General features: G+C 40.1%; 1 protein-coding gene across 4 annotated transcripts in view; it reads right to left on the bottom strand.

Moving 5' to 3' along the window:
* DYNC2H1 (dynein cytoplasmic 2 heavy chain 1) overlaps positions 1-25,310 on the bottom strand; it is a 342,976-nt gene that overhangs the window by 259,086 nt on the left and 58,580 nt on the right. For all 4 annotated transcript variants that reach the window (XR_006208595.1, XR_006208596.1, XM_042959288.1 and 1 more), the window contains exons 32-45: positions 23,572-23,777; positions 22,323-22,505; positions 21,554-21,736; positions 19,545-19,768; positions 18,735-18,850; positions 15,582-15,781; positions 13,766-14,030; positions 12,002-12,209; positions 10,147-10,276; positions 4,432-4,587; positions 3,364-3,623; positions 2,286-2,532; positions 1,132-1,283; positions 13-157 (exon numbers count right to left, since the gene is read on the bottom strand). Coding sequence is in view for 2 of the 4 variants with exons in the window: in XM_042959288.1 (XP_042815222.1) it covers positions 13-157; positions 1,132-1,283; positions 2,286-2,532; positions 3,364-3,623; positions 4,432-4,587; positions 10,147-10,276; positions 12,002-12,209; positions 13,766-14,030; positions 15,582-15,781; positions 18,735-18,850; positions 19,545-19,768; positions 21,554-21,736; positions 22,323-22,505; positions 23,572-23,777 (2,675 nt within the window). In the remaining 2 variants the exon portion in view is untranslated. The remainder of the gene's footprint in view (positions 1-12; positions 158-1,131; positions 1,284-2,285; positions 2,533-3,363; positions 3,624-4,431; positions 4,588-10,146; positions 10,277-12,001; positions 12,210-13,765; positions 14,031-15,581; positions 15,782-18,734; positions 18,851-19,544; positions 19,769-21,553; positions 21,737-22,322; positions 22,506-23,571; positions 23,778-25,310) is intronic.

Genomic DNA, 25,310 nt, shown 5'->3' with positions numbered 1-25,310 from the left:
GAATATATATACCTGTTCATACACTTGTACCATAGACCCTGCTAAGAGATAGATTTTTGATGAAGAACCCCAAATAGGATGATTCTTCAGATTTTTATATAGAACTGGTTCCAAATATGCTCCATAGATTGTCTGTAATTGCTCTCTTTCTGGGTAACTGAAAAAGGAAATATCAGAAAATTATTTTAGAAGAATCAACGTTCTAAATTATTTTAATGTTCACTTACAGCAGTGGTTTTCCCAATGTGCTGCCCTGAGATTTAGACACCAGAGGTTTCCCCGGGGACTAAGGACAGGCTCATGGTCCCTACCCTGACTTTAACCACATTAGACCCCTCTACGTATCTGCTCTGAAACAGAGGGTCCTACCAGAAGATCCCAGTGAAATTACTTAGAAACACAATTGTCTGAAAACCATGATCTTTAGAAAAGACAAAAAGGTATATTTTTCTCAAGAAAAAAAGTATTTTGAGTCGAGTAGAGCCTACCCATAGAGCACTAATCCACCTCAGAACCATCAAAGTAGAACTATTCACACAAATGAAATCAACCCGCTTCTCTCAAACCGAAATCTATCTCATTACAGCTTAACTGATGGCTTTAACACTTCTGAAAGTAGAATGTTATAGATGGTTATAGTTTCAATTAGCATGAAAATAAGATTGTGTAGGTCCAATGGAACACAGGACAAGTGCTGTAACCATACAGCCCGCAAGTCCCTGCGACAACGATGGGCCATGGCACTGGATGCACGCGTCAGGGTTAATGCCGCCACGGCGAACGTGACCGACTCCACCTCGTGCACTCTGCATAAAATGGGTACTGCTTTTGTTTTATGAAACCCGTAAAATATTTAATTCTAAAATCGACCATTCAAATTCCTAACACTGATATGATATTTTAGAACAGAAATGATACAAAACAGTTGTGTTTTATTCCTAATATTTACGAAGAGCTGATTAACACCTTCAGTTTAGGAAGGACAGGGGAAAAAAATATCAGAACTTAAGTTCTGAGTATTTTTATATTCTTCATTTTGAGGAAATATCATTAATGGATACCTTCAATAAAATTCAAATATATAAGACAGCTCCCCAAAGGAAAAACAATGAAAAACACAGAGATACATACTCCACAGCACAGAGACGGACAATAGAAGTAAATCGGGTGGTAAGCTTATGTCTTCCCAGTCTTCCTCCAGGTGACATGGAAGCCACAATGTGAATATTTTCTAAACCAACCCATTCCAAATTTTCATCATAAAATCCTTGATATGTCAATACCTATTTGAAAACAAATGTATTTTAAATGTTTTATGCTTAGGATTTTTCTAATTCTGATAGAAAATATTTTTGCATGAAATTCAAGTGTTTCCAAATGCAGCCATCATCCTCTATCCAACTCAAGAATTTAAGCTTGAAGAATAATACTCTTGAAGACTCTGTATTCAATTAATGTTAGCTGAATGAGCCTCATTTTAAAAATGTTTTTCCTAATAAACATTAAAAACCAGATGACAGTATAAATCTACCAGCAATTATCGGGAAAAAAGTAAAAGAAATCAGGAAAAACATAAGGAAAATATTTTGGTTTTCTTCTATAAATTTTGTATCATATTCTACGGTTACATAGTAAAGCTAAATTTGAACCCACAGAAACAGAATAAACTCTAATGTAGACCTTAGGGCTTCTAATGTGATGGAAACCACACTGACAGAACATATGGTCTCCAACCTTTGCCATTCCACAGGTAAAGACGGAGAGCCATGAGCTGAAGAAGCCAGAGAGGGGCACGAGTCTACCTGTTCTCTGAAGAAGGAATTACGAGAAAAATGAAGCCACAACTCCCCCTAAATCCCACATCCACCCCAGCTTCTGCTTCCCTGCTATTTAGGAATAAAGGACAGGTAATAAGCATAGGGTAAGGCTGTTTTCACTCTTCCTGTCATGTATCACCTCCACGTAATACTAACTTTTACAAGGAAGAAGGTCGAAGAAAGTAGCTTTCTAGGGGCGCCTGGCTGGCTCAGTTGGTGCAGCACGAGACTCTTGATCTCAGGTCGTGAGTTCAAGCTCTGCGTTGGTTGGAGATATTACTTAAAAATAAAAACTTTAAAAAGAAAAAAGACCGCCCTGGAACAAGATCGCTACATGCGTCAGGGGTTGAGTTTCCATTAACATACTGGACAAAACCGGCCCTGAGGAGGAAAGCGGGTTTTCTAAGGAAAGGTAATGAAATTAAGTTGTTTCCAGTTATATCCTAACATTCAAGCAATAAGACCCACCTGTTGTAGGAAAGCAACCAAAGTACTGGTCCCCCACTTATCCAGCTTAGGCAGGTTGAGATCTTTCAAGTACAAGACAAGTCTTTCACAGTCTTTTGGTCTGTACACTCGACCGGTGTTGGTACTGATCACCAGGCAAGTCTGGCTCAGCTTCTGCAGGAGGTGTCGAGGCGTGGTCTGCGCGCTACAGTGAACGGTGGCGATCTGAGTGGACCGGAGCTGGGAAAAGGCGTGTCTCAGCAGCATCCTGGGAGAGGAAGGACATTTGCGTTTGTGTGTTGAACGTGTTCAAATATAACATGCCGCTTATATTCCACCTAAAATTCCTCTTTTTATAAATATTGAAGTTTCTAAATTATATATGATGATGTTTACAGGGAAAGTGGTAAACACGGATGTGGCTTAACAAACAGGCAACTTTCTAATTTTTACAATATAAAAAAATACATTTGTATGTTAAAGCACCCTTGAAACTCCTTCAGAAAAAACAAAGTTTACAGAAATAATTTAATTTGATAAAGTACATACAAAAGATACCAACTGGTTCCCTATAGTTGAAGAGTTAAAAAAAAAAAAAAGTACAATGATTTTATAGAATTTTTAAATTCCTACTAAAAATGTGAACCTAATAAGCCATGTCTCTTTTCCTTTCAGAAACTACACTCAGTAGACACGAAAAACAGCTGAATTACACTGATATAAAAGCTATTTTTAAGTAGAAAGCTAACTTCAAGATTCATTGTTTATAACTAAAGCAAATAATAATGTGTAAATATATCGAAGGGGTTCAGTTTTTGTGGTGATTGTATGCTCATTTTCTTTTGAAGAGTATCTTCCCAGATCGTTCTCTTTCCCCTAGAAAATACATAACCTGGCAGGAAAAAAAAGATATATTCTTCTCTAATCTAATCTAAAGTCGTATTATTTCTACTAGTAGTGACAATGGAAAGAGTCCTCCATTAAAATGTAAACACGACTTTAACCAAAAGAAAGGTAACAGGGCTGTGAAACGATTTCACGTGAGGAGAGGAGTACAAATCCACAATATGCACTTCAGTCAACATTTTTCTGCTCTTACCCTTTGCCACATCCTTCTGGTCCTACAAGAATAAATGGCTGTTTAGTATCAGAACTTAACCAGGGTTTGAAATAATCCAGGCCTCGCTGCATGTCAGGAATCTGAATGACGGGGAGAGTTTGGCTGTTGCTGAAATCATCGGCAGTCAAGTTTTCCGGCTTCTTCAGCACATAAGATGCTAGTCGTCCCCGACCTGAGTCATAGTAGGTATCCATTGGTTTGTGAGGGTCTGGAGGAGACTCTCGTGCCCAAGTAAAAACCTTAAGAGGAAAAAGTTGTGATAGATACTCCAAAAGCTATGTGAAATTTGGGCACAAGTGCTGCCAAAGTGAGCCACGAGTATGTGAAATTTTAGTTCTTCAAAGTAAATGTCCCAAAGTCAGTCATCTTAGTTTAACAACAAAAATTTGCTACCAAATATCTTTGATAATTAAGATAACATTTTATGTCAATTATTATTCTCTAAATCATCACTGAGGCAAAAAATATAAGTCATCTAGTCTGCACATACACCAAGATATAAATACATTCAACTTTTAAATGACGTGGGTTTTTTTTATGTTTATTTTTGAGAAATAGAGAGTGTGAGTGGGGAAGGGGCAGAGGGAGAGGAGGACAGTGGCTCTGAAATATACCTTTAAATTTATTAAGGAAAATATGCTGAATCCATCCTGGCGTTTTTAACTGCCAAAACTGTTCTGGTTAAGCACATGATTAAAAATATGTATTATTCTACAATTAAAAATGATTTAAATAATTATATTTAGTCATATGGCTAAGTAGCCTCAAACATGTCTAACAATAAAGATATGGTCCAAACTATAGCCTGTTAAAACATTACTTTATAAAATTTTAATAAAATCATAAAATATCATAAACTAGTTCAAAGGAGAAGGTAAGTATATGTGTTTACATGTACATATCGATAAATGCATTATTATTCTATTGAATGCTTCATTTCAAAAGTAATAGGCTTAGTACAGCTACAAATCACTATATTTTGACAAGTAGGAGTCGATGAAAATTAAAGAAAACACTGACTGAACACATGTGTTAAATATGCATCACCTCTTTGGTGAACTCCAGGCGGGATTTCATGTTCAGGTTTCCACCAAGCCCCCGTATGAGACTAATAACAAACTGCTCATGATTTTTGCATCCACGAAGATGTGACAAACCATTCATCACAGTCCCAACCAAACTGGTTTCAACCACATAGTCATTCTGTTGATTAAAATCCATGGACAGACAAAAAATAAATATTATCATGGAAACCCACAGATTTACATTCACACATCTTTTCAATTATGATCTTTAAATATATCCCTCCATTTAAGGTGTAGAAAGTTTACATTTGATTCAGTTTATACATATAAATTTTGAAATTAAGATGTAATCATAAAAATGCAATTGTCTATTTCTAGCTTCAAGTGCTAGAGTCCTTAACTAGATATATACTTTACTTCCTAAGTCTGAAGAATATAAAAGTACATCACTGGTCTGAAAATAACAGTCCCTCATAATCTCTTCCTGATAAAGAGGAAGCTAGCGGTAAGGGCTCGATCAAGGACCCTGGCCATTAAAGGCTCGTAAAAGTGAACTTAACACAAAAAAACATCTGAAGTTAGCTCTTTACACAGACTTTTAAAATGAAACTTTGGGGTGCAGTGTGTACATGACTTTGATCTGTGGGCCCCTGACCCCTGTGTAACTGCCAGAGGTTAAAAGGGGTAAAGGTTCTCACTCATTCAATCTCTAAGTATTTACTGAGACCCAATTATGAATTAGGATGTCCATGTGGTGCTAGGTGTTTTCTTTTTAAAAAAAAAAAAAAAAACAGGTGAATTTCACAGAGAACTTCTGTTCCTGTCACTCAAGTCCAGTAGAGAACATGGTCAACAACTTATGGTAAAAGCTACAGAGGAGCAAGGCGCCTGGGTGGCTCAGTTGGTTGAGTGTCCGACTTCAGCTCAGGTCATGATCTCATGGTGCATGGGTTCAAGCCCCGCGTTGGGCTCTGTGCTGATAGCTCAGAGCCTGAAGCCTGCTTTGGATTCGGTGTTTCCTTCTCTCTCTTAACCTCCCCCCCCACCGGCTTGCGCGCACGTGTACCCATGTGCTCTCTTGCGCTCTCTCTTTCCCCCTCTCTCTCTCCCTCACTCTCAAAAATAAACGCTAAAAAAAATTATCGGTAAAAAAAAAAAAAAAAAGGCTACAGAGGAGAAGAGAGTAACTCAGAGAGCTTAAGCCTCTTTGTAAAAGGGGACAGTGAAACTGACACCTGAAGGATGAGATCTGCAGGGCATGCAGAGAGGGTAGCATATGCAAATGTAAGCCACCAGTGTGGGTAAGAAATTAAAAGCAGCTTATGCCTGAGTAAGCAAAGGAGAGTAAGCTGAAGTCGAAGGGATGGGCAAGGGCCAGAATATACACAACTGCACAGGCCATGGAAAGGGTGCAAATTTTATTTTCACTACTTATAAGGTGTTTTAAATAAGAGAGTAAAAAGATCCAATTTGCATTTTTTTCAAGATCACTCTGCCTGCAAAAGAAATGTTTCTACAAGATTGTATAAATGGGAGGAAGACCAGGAAAAAGGAAAAGATGAGGAGAAATCCAGCTGCCTCAGCCATACTAAGAGTTCTACACTTTAAAGGCAATATATTTATTTCTGCATTGTCTAATTTGCTGAATTAATAGAAGAAAGAAAAACGCTAGTTATAAATCAAATCAGCATTTGGTTGGAGTACTCATGACAGTCTAGCTCTCAGAATGTGAACACAGTGAACAAAGTACAAAATAAGAAGGAAGGAAGTCTCAACACATAAAAAAAATTTCAAACTGTAACAGGGACCTGACCTCAAAACAATCAGTTTATTTTCTAACTGAATCTTTGGTATATCCAGTCTATGGCTTGACCATCTTATCTGGTCATTGTATCTATAGTCACAAAACCCCTACATACCAATCTGTCCCATCCAGTGTTCTATTTCTGTTTCTAACATCAACAGCATACAAGTGGATGACCTGAAAGTATTTGTCCTAGAGAGCCTTATTAGGCTCTGTATATTTTATATGAATGAAATAACATATCTGCTGAAAAGTTGCTACAAGGGAGGCAGCAGGTATTTAAGGCAGTACATAAACTCTCATTCATTCATTACTCCATGACGGTACTCGGTTCTGGGGATACAATAAAATGTGGTCCTGCCCTCCAAGGGGCTTGGAGTTGAATGCACGCAGTTATACTAGCAAGGAGGAGACCGATCTGTCAGACTGAGGGCTGGAAGGAATGGTCCTCTCCCCGAGGCCTCCAGGAACCCATTCATGTGCGTCTTCTCCTCACAAATCCCTATCCCTCCATCTCATCCTTACAGACAGGAAAGAGACACCTTGAGAAAACTCAAGTGAGATCTCCACTTCTCTGTCATTCTACAATCTTCTACAATGACTACTAAGTCAACTTCAGGTTAACAATCAGATACTTTCAAAAAGTACTTTCAATGCTACCTATTTCCTCTACTTTTTTATATGTTTACATTTTTCATAGAAACAATGACATACAAGAAAAAAAAACTGAAAAAATCGTATAGAATATCGGAAAGCCCTACATTGTCTTCTGTGCACGTCAAACTTCTATTCATGCTTCAAATTCAGAACTAAGTGTTATCAAGTTTTTGAACTCTTCTGGAGGATGGTAACACTCTTTTCATCCTGTTTATTTTTCTACATCTCATTTTTCTCCATTAGGCAAATCCCTCCCCAAGGAAACAGACTATCCGATTAATGTCCACCTCTTAAAGTCTTATCTAGTCCTATGCTTGATACATATACTAGATACTCATTAATTTTTTTGAATAAACAGATGTTTTTAATAACATTGTAAATAACTCATCACCCTTTTTCTACTGTAGTATTAACTTGACATTGTTTTTAGCATGAAATATATGCTGGTACTTATTGACAGTGAAATGTAACAGCAAGATGGTTTTACTAGAAACATGAGAGATTCCACTATTCAAGATTTTTAGGTAAGCAGCTCAAGATAGTGTAGGTCAGAGAATTAAAGTGTCTTAAGACTACCGTAACAAATTCTCAACAAGATACTAGCAAATCAAATCCAACAGATTAAATAAATTGTTCACCATGGTCAAGTGCGATCTATTCCTGGGCTGCTGGGGTGGTTCAATATTTGCAAATCAATCAATGTGATATACCACAATAAAGGATTGATAAAAACCATATGATCCTGTCAATAGATGCAGAAAAAGCATTTGACAAAATATAGCATCTTTTTTTGATAAAACCCTCAACAACGCAGGGATAGATGGGACATATATCAACATCATAAAGGCCATATGTGAAAGACCCACAGCTTGTATCACCTTCAATGGGGAAAAAGTGAGAGCCATTGTCAGGAACAAGACAAGGATGTCCACTCCCAAGTTACAATCTACCATAGTACTGGAAGTCCTAGCCTCAGCAATTAGACAACAACAACAACAAGGCATCCAAATCGCCAAAGAAGTCAAACTTTCACTATTTGTAGATGACATGATACTCTACGTAGAAAACCCAAAAGACTCCACAAAAAAAAAAATTGCTAGAATACATGAACTCAACAAAATTTCAGGATATAAAATCAACGTACAGAAACCAGTTGCATTTTTATACACTAATAATGAAGCAGCAAAAAAAATGAATCAATAAAATAACCAAGGAATTGATCCCATTTGCAACTGCACCAAAAACCATAAGATATCTAGGAACAAACCTATCCAAAGAGGTAGAAGATCTGTACTCTGAAAACTACAGAACACTTATGAGAGAAGTTGAAGAGGACACAAAAAAATGGGAAAACATTCCATGCTCATGGATAGGAAGTACAAATATTGTTAAATGTCTACACTATCCAAAGCAATCTACACATTCAATGCAATCCCTAACAAAATAACACCTGCATTCTTCACAGAGCTAGAACAATCAATCCTAAAATCTGTATGGAACCAGAAAAGACCCCGAATACCCAAAGCGATCTTGAAAAAGAAAACCAAAGCAGGAGGTATCACAATCCCAGACTTCAAGCTATACTACAAAGCTGTAATCATCAAGAAAGTATAGTACTGGCACAAGAACAGACCCTCAGATCAATGGAACAGAATAGAGAACCCGAAATGGACCCACAACAGTATGTCCAACTAATCTTTGACAAAGCAGGAAAGAATATCCAACAGAATAAAGACAGTCTCTTCAGCAAGTGGTGCTGGGAAAACTGGACAGCGACATGCAGAAGAATGAACCTGGACCACTTTCTTACACCATACACAAAAAAAACCTCAAAATGGATGAAGGACCTAAATATGAGACAGGAATCCAGCAGGCAAAAACCTCTCTGACGTTGGCCTCAGCAAGTTCTTACTTAACATGACTCTGGAGGCAAGGGAAACAAAAGCAAACATGAACTATTGGGACGTCATCAAGATAAAAAGCTTCTATACAGTGAAGGAAACAGTCAGCAAAACTAGAAAGCAGCCTACAGAATGGGAGAAGATATTTGCAAACGACGTATCTGATAAACAGTTAGTATCCAAAATCTATACAGAACTTATCAAACTCAACACCCAAAAAACAAATAATCCAGTGAAGAAATGGGCAAAAGACACAAATAGACACTTCTCCAAAGAAGACATCCAGATCACCAACTGACACATGAAAAAATGCTCCACATCACTCATCATCCAGGAAATACAAATCAAAACCACAATGAGATACCACCTCACACCTGTCAGAACGGCTAACATTAACAACTCAGGCAACAATAGATGTTGGCGAACATGCAGAGAAAGAGGATCTCTCTTGAACTGCTGGTGGGAATGCAAACTGGTGCAGCCACTCTGGAAAGCAGTATGGAAGTTCCTCAAAAAATTAAAAATAAACTACCCTATGACCCAGCAATTGCACTACTGGGTATTTACACAAAGGATACAAAAATACAGATTCAATGGGGTACATGTACCCCAATGTTTATAGCAGCACTATCAACAGTAGCCAAATTATGGAAAGAGCCCATTTCTCCATGGACAGATGAATGGATAAAGAAGATGTGGTGTGTATACACACACACACACACACACACACAGACACAATGGAGTATTACTCAGCCATCAAAACGAAGGAAATCTTGCCATTTGAAATGATGTGGATGGAGCTAGTGTATTCTACTAACAAAATAAGACAGAGAAAGACAAATATCACATGATTTCACTCATATGTGGAATTTAGGAAACAAAAAAGATGAATATGTGGGAAGTGGGGAGAGAAGAGGAGGAAACAAACCATAAGAGACTCTGTTTTTTTTATTTCTTTAAGGTATTTATTTATTTATTTATTTAATTTATTTATTTATTTATTTATTTGAGGGAGAGAGACCGTAAGAGACTCTTAACAAGAGAGAATAAATTGAGGGCTGATGGAGGGAGGTGGGTGAGGGATGGGGACTAAGGAGGGCGCTCGCTGTGATGAGCCCTGGGTGATGTAAGTGATGAATCATGAATTCTACTCCTGAAACCAATATCGCACTGTATGTTAACTGACTAGAAGTTAAATAAAAATTTGAAGGGAAAAAAAGATTACTATAGTAAAAAGTTAAAAGCCAAGACAAAGAGCAGGAGAGCAATGAGGACACCTAGCTGTCCCTGTACCCCACATCCTGGCTGAGCATCACTCTTCATCGTTATTCTTCTTGCCTAAATGGTTAATTATGAAATATTACGGCTAACTTACCTGCTTCAGAACCCACTGTAAAGCCTTTTCAAAGTAATCTCCAATCCAGCTCTCAAGATTATTCCTATAACTAGGAGGCTGATTCTTCAACCAAGATTTTATCAGAGAATTAACATCTGTCTCTTCATCGCTGAAATAGATTAACAAACGTGTAAGAAATTATTTAGGAAGACAATGTCAGTGTGCTTTCAAAATAAACTTCTGCTCCAATAAACATTATTCTACAGGTATTGTATCTGCTTATATATGAGACTTGATTTTAACTATTCCTATATGAATATGTGTGTGTATATTAGTGATATATGTACACACACACACATGTGTATACGTATATACATATGTCATTTTCTGTAAAATAAAGCAAATAAATTTCATCAATATTATAAACACAAATTAAAGAGGAATTACATACACGCAGGTTAGCCAAAACCTGATCTAAATCCTTAGGAACAAAGAAACAGAGAATCCCAAGTCCCATCCCAGACTTAGTGGAACAATATCTCCACTCTAACAAAATTTCTGGGTGATTCAAACACACAATAGAGTTCAAGGACACCTGTACCTTAATGCAGATCTTTAAAAATATTTTTTCTTCTTCTCTATCCCAAAAAAGGCCAACTACCTAAATTCTCATGCCACTAATTAAAACTCAAAGATCTTCCCGAAGTAAAACAGGATTCTTTTAGCAAAGCACCTAATTATATGTCACATCCAATGAATTAAATTAAATTTGACACTAACATCTTATTCAAAACTATAGCTTAAATAACTATAAAAAACGATGGCAAACACAACTCCTAGATTAATAATTTTAGAATTGACAAGGGCTCAATATTTTGCCATTTCCTGCAATGTTGATGTTCTCATATGTGACTACTGTACATGATTTCTAAAATCAGCTTATTCTTCATATTTGTTCTTCAAGCCTCTTCCAAACATGCTGAGGAAGAAAGAAAACATTAAGTGAAGAGGTTTCTAGTTGTGAAACAAAAGGCTGCACCACAGGGCCTATTCATCCTAGGTTAGCCCTAAAATTCTATCAATCTAAGATCTATGATAAAAATATTGCTACTTAGTTTTAGATTATTAGCCTCTAGCTTATATCTAGTATGTTCACTTCTTTGCACTTAATTCTAACATTTAAACAAAGAAATAGTGGGGCAACTGGGGGGCTCACTCAGTTGGGCATCCAACTCTTGGTTTCAGGTCAGATCATGACTTCACAGTCATGAGCTCGAGCCCCAAGTCGGCCTCTACAGTGACAGGACAGAGCCTGCTGGGGATTCTCTCCCTGTCTTTTTCTCTCTGGCCCTCCCCTACATGTACTCTCTCTCAAAATAAATAAACTTTAAAAAAAAAGAGGGACAATACTTTTAAAAAATGGGAGGGAAGGCGCCTGGGTGGCTCAGTCGGTTGAGCGTGTGACTTGGTTTCAGCTCAGGTCATGATCTCGTAGTTTCATGAGTTCGAGCTCCACGTTGGTAGTTCAGAGCCTGCTGGGACTCTCTCTCTCCCTCTCTCTCTGCCCACCCCCCATTCATGCTGTCTCTGTCTCTTTAAGAAATAAACTTAAAAAAAAAAAAGAGAAAACAAAACCAATTAAATACTTTTTCACTTAAGCAAAAAAAAATATTTAATAACTCTACTATGCCTGAACTGCTCAAACGATTTAACTGCAATAAAACAGAAACTCTCTGAATGAATTAAAACCCAGTAATAAAAGAAGCTAATCAAAAATGAGGAAAATGCGTATTTATATACTATTCATACAACACTTACTTCACTTAGCTATGAAACCAAACTAATAACTGAAGAATATCCTAATATAATACTCGCAAATGCCCTTATGGTTTACCTAAGAAAGATCATGCCCATTCTAGATATTGTGGCTGGCGAGGCACAACTTAAATCATGAGTTTCAAACACAAAGTTAACATTTGGGCCGAACTGAATCCTTTCTCCACTGGGCATAGTGAGTAGTCGATTGTCATCCAGAACAGAATTCAGAGATTCTATCCATTCAGGGTCAATATCGCCGTCACATATTATCCATGAGCTGACATCTGTTTTCCAAACAAAAAAGAGGTAAAACACAAATACGTGCAGTGATGACAATTAAAAATAAGCAATAAAATAATTATCTTCTTCTTTAGAAGTAATGTCCAGGAAGTATGATTTTATATTACTGCGCCAGAACACCAGGAGCACAAGTTGAGCAAGCTAACATTTTCCACGTGAATCTGCACTACAAACGTCCTGGAGGCTGGACACCCACAGGAAGTCCTGGCTCAGGTGGCCAGAGACCTGGTTACGTACCGTGTGGTAACGTTCTACTCACCCACCAGCACACAGAACTGGAATCTCGCTAAACACAAGGTGGTGTGCAAGACTTGGGGATTACCCGCCCCATGACTTTGGCACATATTGTCCACACCCTTGTCTTCCACCATGTCCTAAGAATGTATGAGTGCTTGCTACGTCACATCTCTTGTAGAAAACACAGGAAGTCCATTTTTAGCATCCTACCTGAGAAATACAAAACTCACCTGATTTCTTTGGTATATAAAAAGGTGACCTCAAAGGGGAGAAGCAGCGCTGTGTACAGAGGTCTTTTCAGAGACAAACCTTTTTTTTTATCCATCCTTCCTAAACTGAGAGCGGTTTCAACTTGAACTTGGACATTTGAAACCGTCAAAGAAGAAACTATCCCCAGTGAAAGTGTGACAAGTAAATACAGGCAATGTCTGGATTTGCCCCAGTGTGAGATTATTAACTACAGTGAAAATGAAAAACCTCACTGAAATCTCTTCTAGCGTCACAGAGTTCTAAACGTTTCACTCATGGGCTTAGAAAAACAACTGTTAATTACAATCTAACAAAAACTGGAGAGTCTTCTCAGACCCTGGCCAAAAATTCTTTTAAAGATCAAGCCAGACAGGGGCGCCTGGGTGGCTCAGTCGGTTGAGCGTCCGACTTCGGCTCAGGTCACGATCTCGCGGTCCGTGGGTTCGAGCCCCGCGTCGGGCTCTGGGCTGATGGCTCAGAGCCTGGAGCCTGCTTCCGATTCTGTGTCTCCCTCTCTCTCTGCCCCTCCCCCGTTCATGCTTTGTCTCTGTCTCAAAAATAAATAAACGTTAAAAAAAAAAAAAAATTTAAAGATCAAGCCAGACATTTGAGACCACAAAGTCTACAGTTTTACGACTTAATTTTTCAAAATTATTCAAAGCACTGTATTGAAATTAATGAGTGAAAAGTGTTCACATACACACACACAACCAATTTTAACCCCAAATAAAAATTTGTCATCTTGCTTATTTATGAGGCACTAAGTAATGCATCAACCCAGCAAAGATTTTATATTTTTTTCAGTATATTAATGTAGTTGTGAATCACACGTCACCCAGACTACTCTGAGTTTCTATTCTAACGGAAGCTCCTATAGTGTGGAGATCAACATGACAGCACATGTTGGGTCCCTCTGAAATAAAATACCAAACAACATTGTTCACAAGGCAGTTTATGGTCACATGTAAGACTTGAGAGGGACAGCAGTAAAGACAATTCTATCATCCTCTAAAAATCATGAAGTAGAACAAGGAGTCACGGGACACAGACCAACCTTGAGGTTCCCGAACGACTTGGCGAGCGCTGTTTGTCAAAACACCGTCCGACCATTCCCGTGTGTCCATGTCAATGTGGCCTAACAGCTGATGTCTAGGCATGGCTTTGGGGTTCATGGTGTACTGTTTCACCACTCTGCCAATTCTACAAAGTGCTGCCCTTAACATCCTCCAAAGGGTTGACTTTCCAGCACCACTTGGACCAACAATGACCACTCCCATCCTCTGGCGTAACTGCTCATACAATTCTAAAGCCTTCTTGATCTAGTAGAAAGGAGACATGTTTGAATATGACTAATAGAACGTAATCATGCGCAGTCCTGTTCTCACTCTCTAACAACTGTCTTATTCCAAACACATAAAATTAAGTCTTTGATTTCTTCAGTGTAACATACAGCCTTAAATAAGAGTACACCTAAATAAATCTGAACACATTTGCAGTGTCATCTTTAAATCCAGTATTTCTTTAAAAGAAACAAGTATGCTTCCCAAGTCATTGGACAATACAATATGTTCATTATTTTCTTCACTCATACATTGAAATATATTCATTATTTTATTCACTTGCTGATGCATTCATTTATGTCCTGTATCTCTCAAAAAAAAAAAAAAAAGGGGGGGAGATAAAACCTGAGGGAAAAATGTTCATTTTGAACACACACTTGCGCTACATACAAAAGCTACTAAAAAGAATTTCTCCTAAGAAATCATCAAAGTAAAACATCAAAAGTAATGTAATCAATTATCAAAAAATATGCATGATGGTCTATTATATGCCAGGCTGGGGCACCTGGTGGGTGAGTCAGTTAAGCGTCCAACTTCAGCTCACGTCATAATCTCACAGTTTGTGGGTTCGAGTCCCACGTCGGGCTCTGTGTTGACAGTTTGGAGCCTGGAGCCTGCTTCAGATTCTGTGTGTCCCTCTCTCACTCTCTCTGCCCCTCCCCTGCTCATGCTCTGTCTCTCTCTCTCTCTCTCTCTCTCTCTCTCTCTCTCTCTCAAAACTGAATAAACATTAAAAAAAAAAAAAAATGTAGGGGTACCTGGGTGGCTCAGTCAGTTAAATGCCCAACTTCTGCTCAGGTCATGATCTCACACTTCGTGAGTTCGAACCCCATACCAGGCTCTATGCTGACAGCTCGGAGCCTGGAGCCTGCTTTGGATTCTGTGTCTCCCTCTCTCTCTGCCCCTCCCCCACTCGCACTCAGTCTCTGTCTCTCAAAAATAAACAAACGTTATAATAATGACTTATTATGTGCCAGGCTCTGTAACAGGCACTAGGAGTAAAATACTGAGCAAAAAGAGACATGGATTCCACCTTCCATGAACACTATTATCTGGTGGGGAAAATCAGTATTAGTCAAACATACAATTAAGCATTAATAAGTACACATAAAGAAGTAATGAAAATACTCAGCAAGGAAACCTAATGTGGACTCAAAGATCAGGGAAGGCTTCCCCGAGTTAGCAAGATTAAAATGGACAGATACGGGGCGCCTGGGTGGCTCAGTCAGTTGAGCGTCCGACTTCAGCTCAGGTCACAATCTCACGGTCTGTGAGTTCAAGCCCCGTGTGAGGCTCTGTGCTGACAGCCTGGAGCCTGGAGCCCCGAGTCTGCTTTGGATTCTGTGTCTCCCTCTCTCTCTGACCCTCCCCTGTTCATGCTCCATCTGTCGCTGTCTCAAAAATAAAGAAACATTAAAAAAATTTTTTAAAAACAATAAAATAAAATGGACAGATAAAAGATAAAGATTATTAATAAGGAAGTAGCCAGAAGAAAGGATCAACATATTATAAAATATTCTTGACAGGTACCTGATTTGGTATGATTTCATAATTGGCTTCCTCGAAGACATGCTGTAACGCAGACCTGAGCTCATCATATTCTACTTCTTTAAAGTCGATCCCAGGAAATACATCTTTAATCAGTGCATCAAACCGTGTGCAATCAGCAAATGTAAACTTTGACATTGTATTAAGCCTCAATGCTTGTACCACAATATGACTTTCATCAACTAGAGAAAAAGTTTCATTTTAAAATGGTTACTGACTTCAGAAAGTTTCAGTGACTGTAAAACAGTCGTTGAGAACCGTGATACGCATTATTAGTTACAACATAGATGTGCAAGAACCTAGAAACAGTTAAAGCCACATGCTACCACAGGAACTGGCATGCCCACCTTACTTACTGTCTTGTCTGCTGAGAAATAAAGATCCCTAGGTACAGCTCGGGACTCTCTTCCGCAGAATTTGAGTCCCAGCATTGCCAGACTTTAATCAATAATAAAAATCACGATCACTTATATTTGTATAAAACTTTACCATTTGTATGTGATCCTTATAATAACTGCATCAAGTAAGGGGGTATTGCCATTTTTACTCTGATTTCATATATGAGAATAACGAATCTCTAAGGGATCAAGCAATATACCTGCGAAGGCACAGCAGTATTAGAGCTGGGATTCACACCCAGACCAACGCATTCCAGACTCAGGTGCCTCCAAATATACCAGAACGGCGCCCCCCCCCCCCCCGAGATATTAAGTCCCGAGACTAACAACTAACAAACTGAGCAATAATTTTTAATCAGCCTTACTCAGAACTGTTCACAAACCCATCCCTTAAACAAATACAAATGCTAATATCATTGTTAGATTCTTATTTTTTCAAGGATAATAATTAGCTGCAGATTGATAACACATATCTATGAAGGCAAGAAACTATCTTTTAGTCCGATATTTCTCCAAAATTGCTTAATATTCCCATATTTAAGTGTAGGCAAAGAGGCATGGCCATACTGGAGTTTAAGCACTGAACTCGTTAATAAGCCATTTTGATTACTACAGGTATGGTTTCAACATTTCTTAACAATCAGCAGAGACAGACAACAGAAAAACAGTAATTTAAGCAACTCACCAAATGACTATCTTCCCTGGCAAATGCCAACCCAATAATAAAGCTAAAGCAACTTCCTTTTCTAATATGTAGACTTTGATCATTTTAAGTCCAAATAGATAATTTCACATGGTCCCTTTTTCTTTTTTTTTTTTTTTTTTTTTAATTTTTTTTTTTCAACGTTTTTTATTTATTTTTGGGACAGAGAGAGACAGAGCATGAACGGGGGAGGGGCAGAGAGAGAGGGAGACACAGAATCGGAAACAGGCTCCAGGCTCCGAGCTGTCAGCCCAGAGCCTGACGCGGGGCTCGAACTCACGGACCGCGAGATCGTGACCTGGCTGAAGTCGGGACGCTTAACCGACTGCGCCACCCAGGCGCCCCTCATGGTCCCTTTTTCTATGTTGTCTTATTTTCAGTGTTTTAACTTAGTTTTACTGGCATCTGAAGAGCTAAATATTCAGCCTTTCATGAAAGCACACATCCATGGGTGAGGGGGAATAATTTATTTTATGTAAATGGGAAAAAAAGGTGGTAAAGTATAATAAAATATCATGAGTTCAAACTGATGCAAATAGATGATTTGATAAATACATAAATAGGGAAGAGACAAATCTTACTTACAGAAGAGTTTCAAATAATATTCTCAAATACTCCTTGCACTAAAGGATCAAGTTTAGTCCTTGCCACCCCACTTAGAAGGTGAGCCACACTCAGTAACCAGCTTCTGAAGAGTACGGGAGGGAAAGTGGGAAACAGTAACTGTACAGTTACTATCACACTGGAGAAACCTGGCAAATACCACCACAATACTCAATGAAGGTGAACATCACCAATGACAGCATGTGGTCATTGTGTACCCACTGATAGGATGTGATGTGATGTGACAGGCCCTTCACTCTCTGCTCTTCCTTCCAAATGTGGACAACCAGGTCTAATCATGAGAAAAACATCACAAAAAAACCCAGACTGAGGAAGACTCTACATGACATGTGACCAGTACTCTTAAAGAATGCGAGGGTCATGGAAACAAAACACAAGGGGAAACGGTCACAGGGCCGAGGAGACTAAGGAGATATGATGACTAAATGCACCCTAGATCCGATCCTCAAACACAAAGAGGACATTAATGATTAAACGGGTGAAATCCACATCAAGTCCGGACGTTAGTTAATATTAATACACGAGTCTCAGTTTCCAAGTATAGACAAATGTACCACAGTAAATAAGACGAAACAATGGGATGCTACCTTTGCAACTTCACTGTAAAATTATTTTAAGGCTAAAAGGGTTTTTTTTTTTTTTTTGGTAATCTTAAGATTTTTTAAAGGGCAATTTTGTTTGGTATACTGTCTCTTTGAAAGAGAAAATCATCCCAGAGCCCCTGGTTGGCTCAGTTGGTTGAGCGTCCAACTCTTGGTTTCAGCTCAAGTTATGATCTCACATTTTGTGAGTTCGAGCCCCGTGTCGGGCTCTGTGCTGACAGCATGGAGCCTGCTTAGGATTCTCTCTCTCTCCCTCTCTCTCTGCCTCTTCCCTGCTCACACACACTCTCACTCTCAAATAATAAACTCGAAAAAAGAAAAAAAAGAAAAAAAGAAAATCCTTATGTGTTTCTATGGTTTCTGTTCTCATTTTCAGACCAGTGAAATTCTCAGGCTCTGCTCCAGACCTACAGAATCAGGAAGCTGGGAGTAAGGGTCCAACACCAGTGTTTTAACAAGCTTCTAGGTGATTCTACCACACATCAAAGGCAGAGAAGTGGACTAGATGATTCTTCTATATATCACAACTATTTAGTATCTAATGCACATTTAAAAGTTAAGGACACTGGGTAAGAACTAGAGAAAACGTGAATGAAGTATGGACTTTGCTGAAAAAATAACCTATCAATATCGGTCCACTAGTTGCAATAAATGTAGCACACTAACGTAAGATGTTAACAACAGGAGAAACGGGGCCAGGTTTTCAAAACCATCTTTACCGTATTTATAGCTTTTCCATAAATCTAAAACTATTCCAAATTAAAGTTTATTTTAAAAACTAAGATCGCATCTGAATCGCAGACCTTACCTTTGTGTTTCCCGCCGGCTCTCTGCAGCTGTCTAAGAAGGCCTCCGCTTCCTCGAAGAACCGTCTTCAAGGCTCTCAGACCCCAGTCGTAATGCTGCTGAGGCGTCAAAAGTTCCCTTAAAGAGATATGGAAATCACAAAGCACTGACAGCCAGAAATTACTTTTTCATTGTATTTGAAGAGGTAACCAATAACACATAGAAATGGGTACTGATACTCCATTAATCTATATAAAGGAGCCATCACAGAAAACGATCACTCCAGAAAAGTGTTGAAGACGGATGACTCCCAAGGATCAGGACAACCATGTCATGACCTGGCCAATCACCTTCATGAAGACACTAAATGACAAGTGCCTATCACCTTTACTCCTAAACTCTCTACTCCAGCCCTGTGGCCCTCGGTTTCTGGCACTCCAGTTCTCTCGTAAGTAACGTGAACAGAATGTTAGGATGCCCAGAGAAGCCAGAAGCCCACCGCTATTACTAGAAATACGACACGAGAAAAACTGGAGGACTCCCTCCAAAGGACAGGTTTTAAGGAGTCTGCTGATTTGTTCAATTAGCATCATTTAGCTGGAGCGCCCCAGTGAAGATATTTTTGCTGAAAGGAAGTCAGATCAAATTGATAGCATTGAAGGAACAAGTAGTTTTCAGTGAGATGTGTCCTTATTCAAACTAAAATCTTCCCTATTGACACCTTAAGTGCAATACAATCGCCAATATGAAAATCACTGACAAACGTGAAAAATGGTCATAATCAATCATCGGAACCAAAAATTATAAAAATATTTAACACAGGAAAACTCACCTAGATAGATTGAAGATAGCTACCAGTTTTCTGCCCAGGACTTTGGCCTCTTTGAAGCCCTCCGAATAGAGAATGACCTCAGCGATAAGCTCGTTGTCTGGGCGGGACATGGCAACCGGCCTGAAAAGCTGTTTAAGATTATCAGGCAGCTTCTGTCTTCCTCCGTAACCTTTTCCAGCAGGATTCATGGTGATAAAAATCCCAGAATTTGAATTGATTTCCACCTGAAATATTAATTTACAATATGGGCACCAAGTATCTGTAACTATAAATATAAAATACACTGCCAACAGAATTTTATTGTGCATACTTCGACACACAGATCTTAGAACTCGGCAAAAGGTAAACGCTAACGAGCTAAGGATCTCCCTGCTCGACATACAATAACCGCCTTAGGAACAACGGCATTTGCGGAGGCCCTTTATAATCACTTCTGTGAGGCCGGAATTTCGGAGGTGGTGACTCGCTTGCCCATCTGCTCCTGTCTGTGTTTACCACGAGCCTCCTTGTATCGGGAGACAACACAACTCTGACCTAAAGTAAGTAACGGTTTCTGTCCTCCTGCAGCTCACAGTCTACGAGCAATCACGGTATGATCGAGGCTGTGGCCGGGCAGGGCAGGGCAGGGCAGCGTATCATGAGAGCACCTAGCAGGAGCGTTTTCCACAGCACACTTAAAGCGAAATCAGAGTGTAGACAGTGAATGGGCAATTAGGTAGAAACACCTGGAGTAAGAAAATCTGGCCATAAAGGAGACAAAAGAGCAAGAGCAATGAATGGACAGGTAAGTGAGGGGAAGGTCTGCTTGTGTGTTCATTACATCAAATATTATAGTATTATTACACGACATACATTATTAAAGAGGACAAGATGCAATGGTGTTAAAGGCCAGTGACGAGCGGGCAGAGGAGGGAGGGCTAAGTCCTCGATACAGAGGACACAGGGACACGGCCCCGGCAAGTGGGCAGGTTAGTGTGGACCGGGAACAAGGACAACCCTTTCTTTGTAAGAGCAGGAGAGGAGAAAACGCACTCAGCGTGGAAGAAAGTCAACTGTGACGGCACAAAGGTAGAAACGTAATAGCTTCTCGTTTCCTCATGGAGAGTTGAAGCAACACGTGAGTAAGCTGTTACTAAATGAGAACCGCTCTTCCTTCCTTGCCCTGCCCTGAGAGACCTGTGCTGCGAAGACACTATGTGGCTCAGCGGGTAACTTCACAGCTAACTTCCAGTGTTGTCAGCGCTACACTTCCATACACAGATGCTCACGCTCTCCTGACTTGAGTGTGGATCTCCTCTGGGGAAAAGTGAGGAACAGAAAAACAGCTAAGTGCTTACTGTTCTAAGATGCATACAGAATAGTAATTAAAGGGGCACCTGGGTGGCTCAGTCGGTTAAGCGTCCGACTTCGGCTCAAGTCACGATCTCATGGTTCATGGGTTCGAGCCTGCATCGGGCTCTGTGCTGACAGCTCAGAACCTGGAACCTGCTTCAGATTCTGTGTCTCCCTCTCTCACTCTCTGCCCCTCTCCCACTCATGGTCTCTATCAAAAATAAATGAACATTTAAAAAAATCTTAAAAAAAAAAAAAGACTAGTGATTAAAAACATGCGCTTCCAAATTAGACCCGAGTCCAATTCGCAGCCCCACTGCTTACTCCCGACTCACCAAGCTCTGCTTCCCCAACCATAAAGAAGAAAAGCTCAACAGTACCCATGTGGAAGAGTTACCAGCATGAAGTGAGAGCATACACAGGAGCACGAGGGTGCCAGCCCAGGGTAAGTGCCCAGTAAACGCTAGCAGCATTCCCACAAACACGCAGCACTCGAAGTCTGAGGTGCGACCAAAATAGGGTGAGAAACCTCGGATGATTCATGGGCAAAAAGGTTTAACAAACAAGTCAGAAGCAGGGATGCCAGGAGAGATAAAGACAGAGCGTTTGCCTGAGTGCGAGTAATGCGCAGTCTCACAGAACACTTCAACTCTTTCAGTTCCCAACACGTGCTATACCTCCTTGCCAAGCAGCTCGCACACGGTTCTGTGGTTCTTCAGGGCATCCTGGATGGTCTGGATTTGCATGGACACTGCCGACAGCACAGACTCCTCCAGTCTATTAAACTCATCAAAACAACCCCAGGCCCCACACTTCACCAAGCCAACAAAAATCCGTCCCATTGACTTCACATCGATGCCCTAAAAAATTACAACAAAAATTACATCCGTTAAAAACTAACGAAGATCTCTAAAAATAACTGAATACTTGGTCACTTAGTGAGCAGGTCATCATTTCACTAATCTCTCTCTCTTCTTCGCACAGGTTCAATAGCTACACTTGCCGAGGGGGTCTCAAAGAATAAACAAAGGAACTCATGTACAAGTGTTCTGCGAAGGACACAGAACTAAATAGATACAGGATTCTTAGCTATTATGTTAAAATAGAAATCCTACACAAAATGTTCTAAAAACAGTAATTTCAAAATTAGTTTACTTTTTTCTCTTTTCTGTTCACTCTTTTCCTTCCTATAAGAAGCATTTCTGCACCCTCAAATCTTCATTCTGTATTTAAAATTATTTGCAATAGTTCTCTCTAGAAAAGTTCGGACTCTACATTATCTGCAGCCTTTCTCCATGTTGCTTTTCAAACAAAACAAATTCTGTTTTCAAGCTACCCAAAAGCAAAGTGATCTCAAGATAGAGTATTTCATATGTAAGGACGTGAAAACTAACCCAGACTCATAACTAACACACTACTATCTAGTTTGCGAATGATTTCCTCTACCTCATCACAATTAAAAACTAAGACTTGTCTCCCGAGAAGTCCGCCCAGGGCCTTCACCGACTCGGTCTTCCCCGTGCCCGCCGGCCCGTACGGGTTCCCGCCCAGGCCCATCTTCATGGCCTGCGTCAGCGTCAGGTAGCACTTGTCCGTCAGCGGCGTGTAGACCAGCTTGGGAGCATTGCCCTACACGAGGGAGAGGGAAAAGGTGAATGCTCACGCTGTACTCAACGTCCCACACGTGTCCTTGTGGCACTAGCTAAAAAGCTGTTAACAGAGAAAAATACCCGAAATACTTTTTTAAGGAAAGAAACTTTTTAAAAGCGCACAGCGGTAAAAACTAAACTTAATTAATCTCAGGCATGTGGTTTATGCCTTCCTCAATTAACATACAGTTAGGTTTTCCAAACATTCTCTCCGGTTCTTGATAATGGTACAGACATACTGCTAAGGCGAAAAAATCCAAAACTATATGATAACAATAATTATCCTATTTTGTATTTTAAAATTCGTGTAAATTATTTCCCTGAATCTTATTATCTTTTTAAGTCAGAACAACTTTGGAACTCCAACATTATTATTTTGAAAAATGCCTCGTGAAATTACTAATTTTATCCCATCAAAGAGGTCTCAAAATTTCTCCTAAGTCTTCGGGAAAATAGAACCAATCCCAGTTGCTGTTTATAGGGCTTTTCTTCAACGGCGGTAGACACAGACATGGTCTCCAAATACATTCCCTTCTTGAAGGAGCCAGCTGGCAACTCTCCTGACGTGCACTTATTAACCCAACTGTCAGATATATTCCGAAGACTGACTCGTGATGGGAAATGCAGAGAGGATGCAGCGGGGTGTTTTGAGAACAGATTCCATGAGCTAGGTTGTCTGTCTGTTTGGAAATTCTCCTATGGCACAGACTGAAAACACTCGGCAAGTGAGACGGTGCTAAGCACGGCCTCGTGTGGGGCCCGGCCAGGCTCCTTCCGTGGGATCGGTCTTCCACCCTTCCCAGATTGAAGGGAGAGCCCGGCTTCTGTCGCAATGCAGTACAACCCTGCCACTATTTTAGATTTTCTGCCAATATTTCTCCAACATAACGTCTTCTTAGTTATGATGAAACAGAAAAAAACAGTCACAGACAAATATATTCTTCAAAATTAGGACTAAAATAAAATTCTTTCATACAACAGCAAATTTCCGTTAAAATAAATAATTTTTAATTGAAAAAATGAAACACTTTTGCCACGAGTCATACCTGGTACTCATAAGTGTACTGAAGTTCACAATCCACCATTTGAATATAACAAGTATGATCACTTTTCATATAAAATCTGACTTGTTTTTTCCAGGCCCAGTCTTCAGTTGTATGAACCTGAACTTGGTTTAAATGCTTTACCACATCAATGTTATGAATGATATCAAGAATCAGTGCTTTAAGTTTAAGCTCCAGAATGCCAGACTCTGTATGCAAAGTAAAATGTTTGGAGAAAATGTTAGCCTGAGATTTCTGTACTCAGTACGTACATAAACAGATCTTCAAAATGAATCTAAATGTTAATTTCATGATACAAATGAATGACACAATAATGTAACAAATTAAACCGATGTCAAATCCACCAGTCAGAAATAAGAATTCTCCTGCGAAGAATAGGACATCAAATTCAGTGAGAGTGGGCTGCGGTCCCTTACACCAGAAGCAAGCACACCCCATCCGGCTTTTCCCTGTGAACACAAGTATAAGACACGCACAATGGGCACTCAGCTGCTACTTCGGAGTCTGAAAAGCAAAGAGTATCAGGCCAACTGGGGAAGATCAGAATTAGACGTGTCACCAAACCAGTGGCGGATTTACCCTTTTCTTTTGATCTCTCTGGGCTCCCCAGGCCTGGGCCAATGCAGCCAGAAACCCGGACTGGTGCAGTCAGGCAGACTCCCGGGGAGGGCCCGGGGCTCAGGCGTGAGGAACAGACAAGGAATCTGTTGGGGGCTATAGCACTAGCCCCGGAGACCGAGGGGCTAAAACCCTGAGGGAAGGGAACCTTCCTCTGAAATCACAGAACCTGGGATCCCTGGAGACTAGGACAAACCCCACGTGCTCTCCTCCTCTCTCTTCTGCCACCAACTGCCCCAGGACACAGACACAGTCACAGAAAGTGAGCAGGTCGGGGCACAGGAAACCCCAGCTTTCTGGCCAGGAGAACAGAAAAGGAGCCCAAGAAAACCACCAAGTACTATGAAGAACATGGAGATGGAGGAATGGGAAAATGGCCCTGGAAACTTGTTTAGGATTGCTGGGCTCACCCCCAAGCAACGCAGATGGCACCCTAACCATCAAAGCAGGCACTCTGAGAACTGGCCGCTAGATGGCGCACACGTGAAGCCCATCTCAACAGTGCTGCAAAGACTTCATTTTTGAAGTACAGTTGATTTATGGTGCTGTGACCGATTCAGGAGCACAGCATAGTGATCTGACATCTTACACATGACTCAGAGACTTTGGAAAGAGAACTGGCATCAGAACCACAAACCACAGAAGGCTGGCTGGCACGTGGGGCCCGAACCCAACATCTACTGCTAACAGAAAATATCAACACTGTCTCAAGGACTGACAAGACCCAGACGCTCGTAACACAATGTTGAAAACGTCCAGGGTATCATCCCACATCATTCAACATGCAAAGAATAGGGGCGCCTGGGGTGCTCACTCGGTTGTCTCCAACTTTGGTTCAGGTCATGATCTCATGGTTCATGGGCTGGAGCCCCGCGTTGGGCTCTGTGCTGACAGCTCAGAGCCTGGAGCCTGCTTTGGAATCTGTGTCTCCCTCTCTTTCTGTCCCTTCCCTACTCAATCTCTGTCTCTGTCTCAAAAATAAACATAAAAAAAGTTAAAAAAAAAAAAAAAAACAACATGCAAAGAACCAAAACAATCCTAATTCACTTACGACAGCAGAGATGAAATTAAAACATTCTCCAATGAAGGAAAATCTGTAGGAA

The sequence above is a fragment of the Panthera tigris genome, chromosome D1 (genome assembly GCF_018350195.1).
Source record: "Panthera tigris isolate Pti1 chromosome D1, P.tigris_Pti1_mat1.1, whole genome shotgun sequence".
Lineage (NCBI taxonomy): Eukaryota > Metazoa > Chordata > Mammalia > Carnivora > Felidae > Panthera > Panthera tigris.
This window is presented reverse-complemented; position numbering and strand designations above follow the sequence as displayed.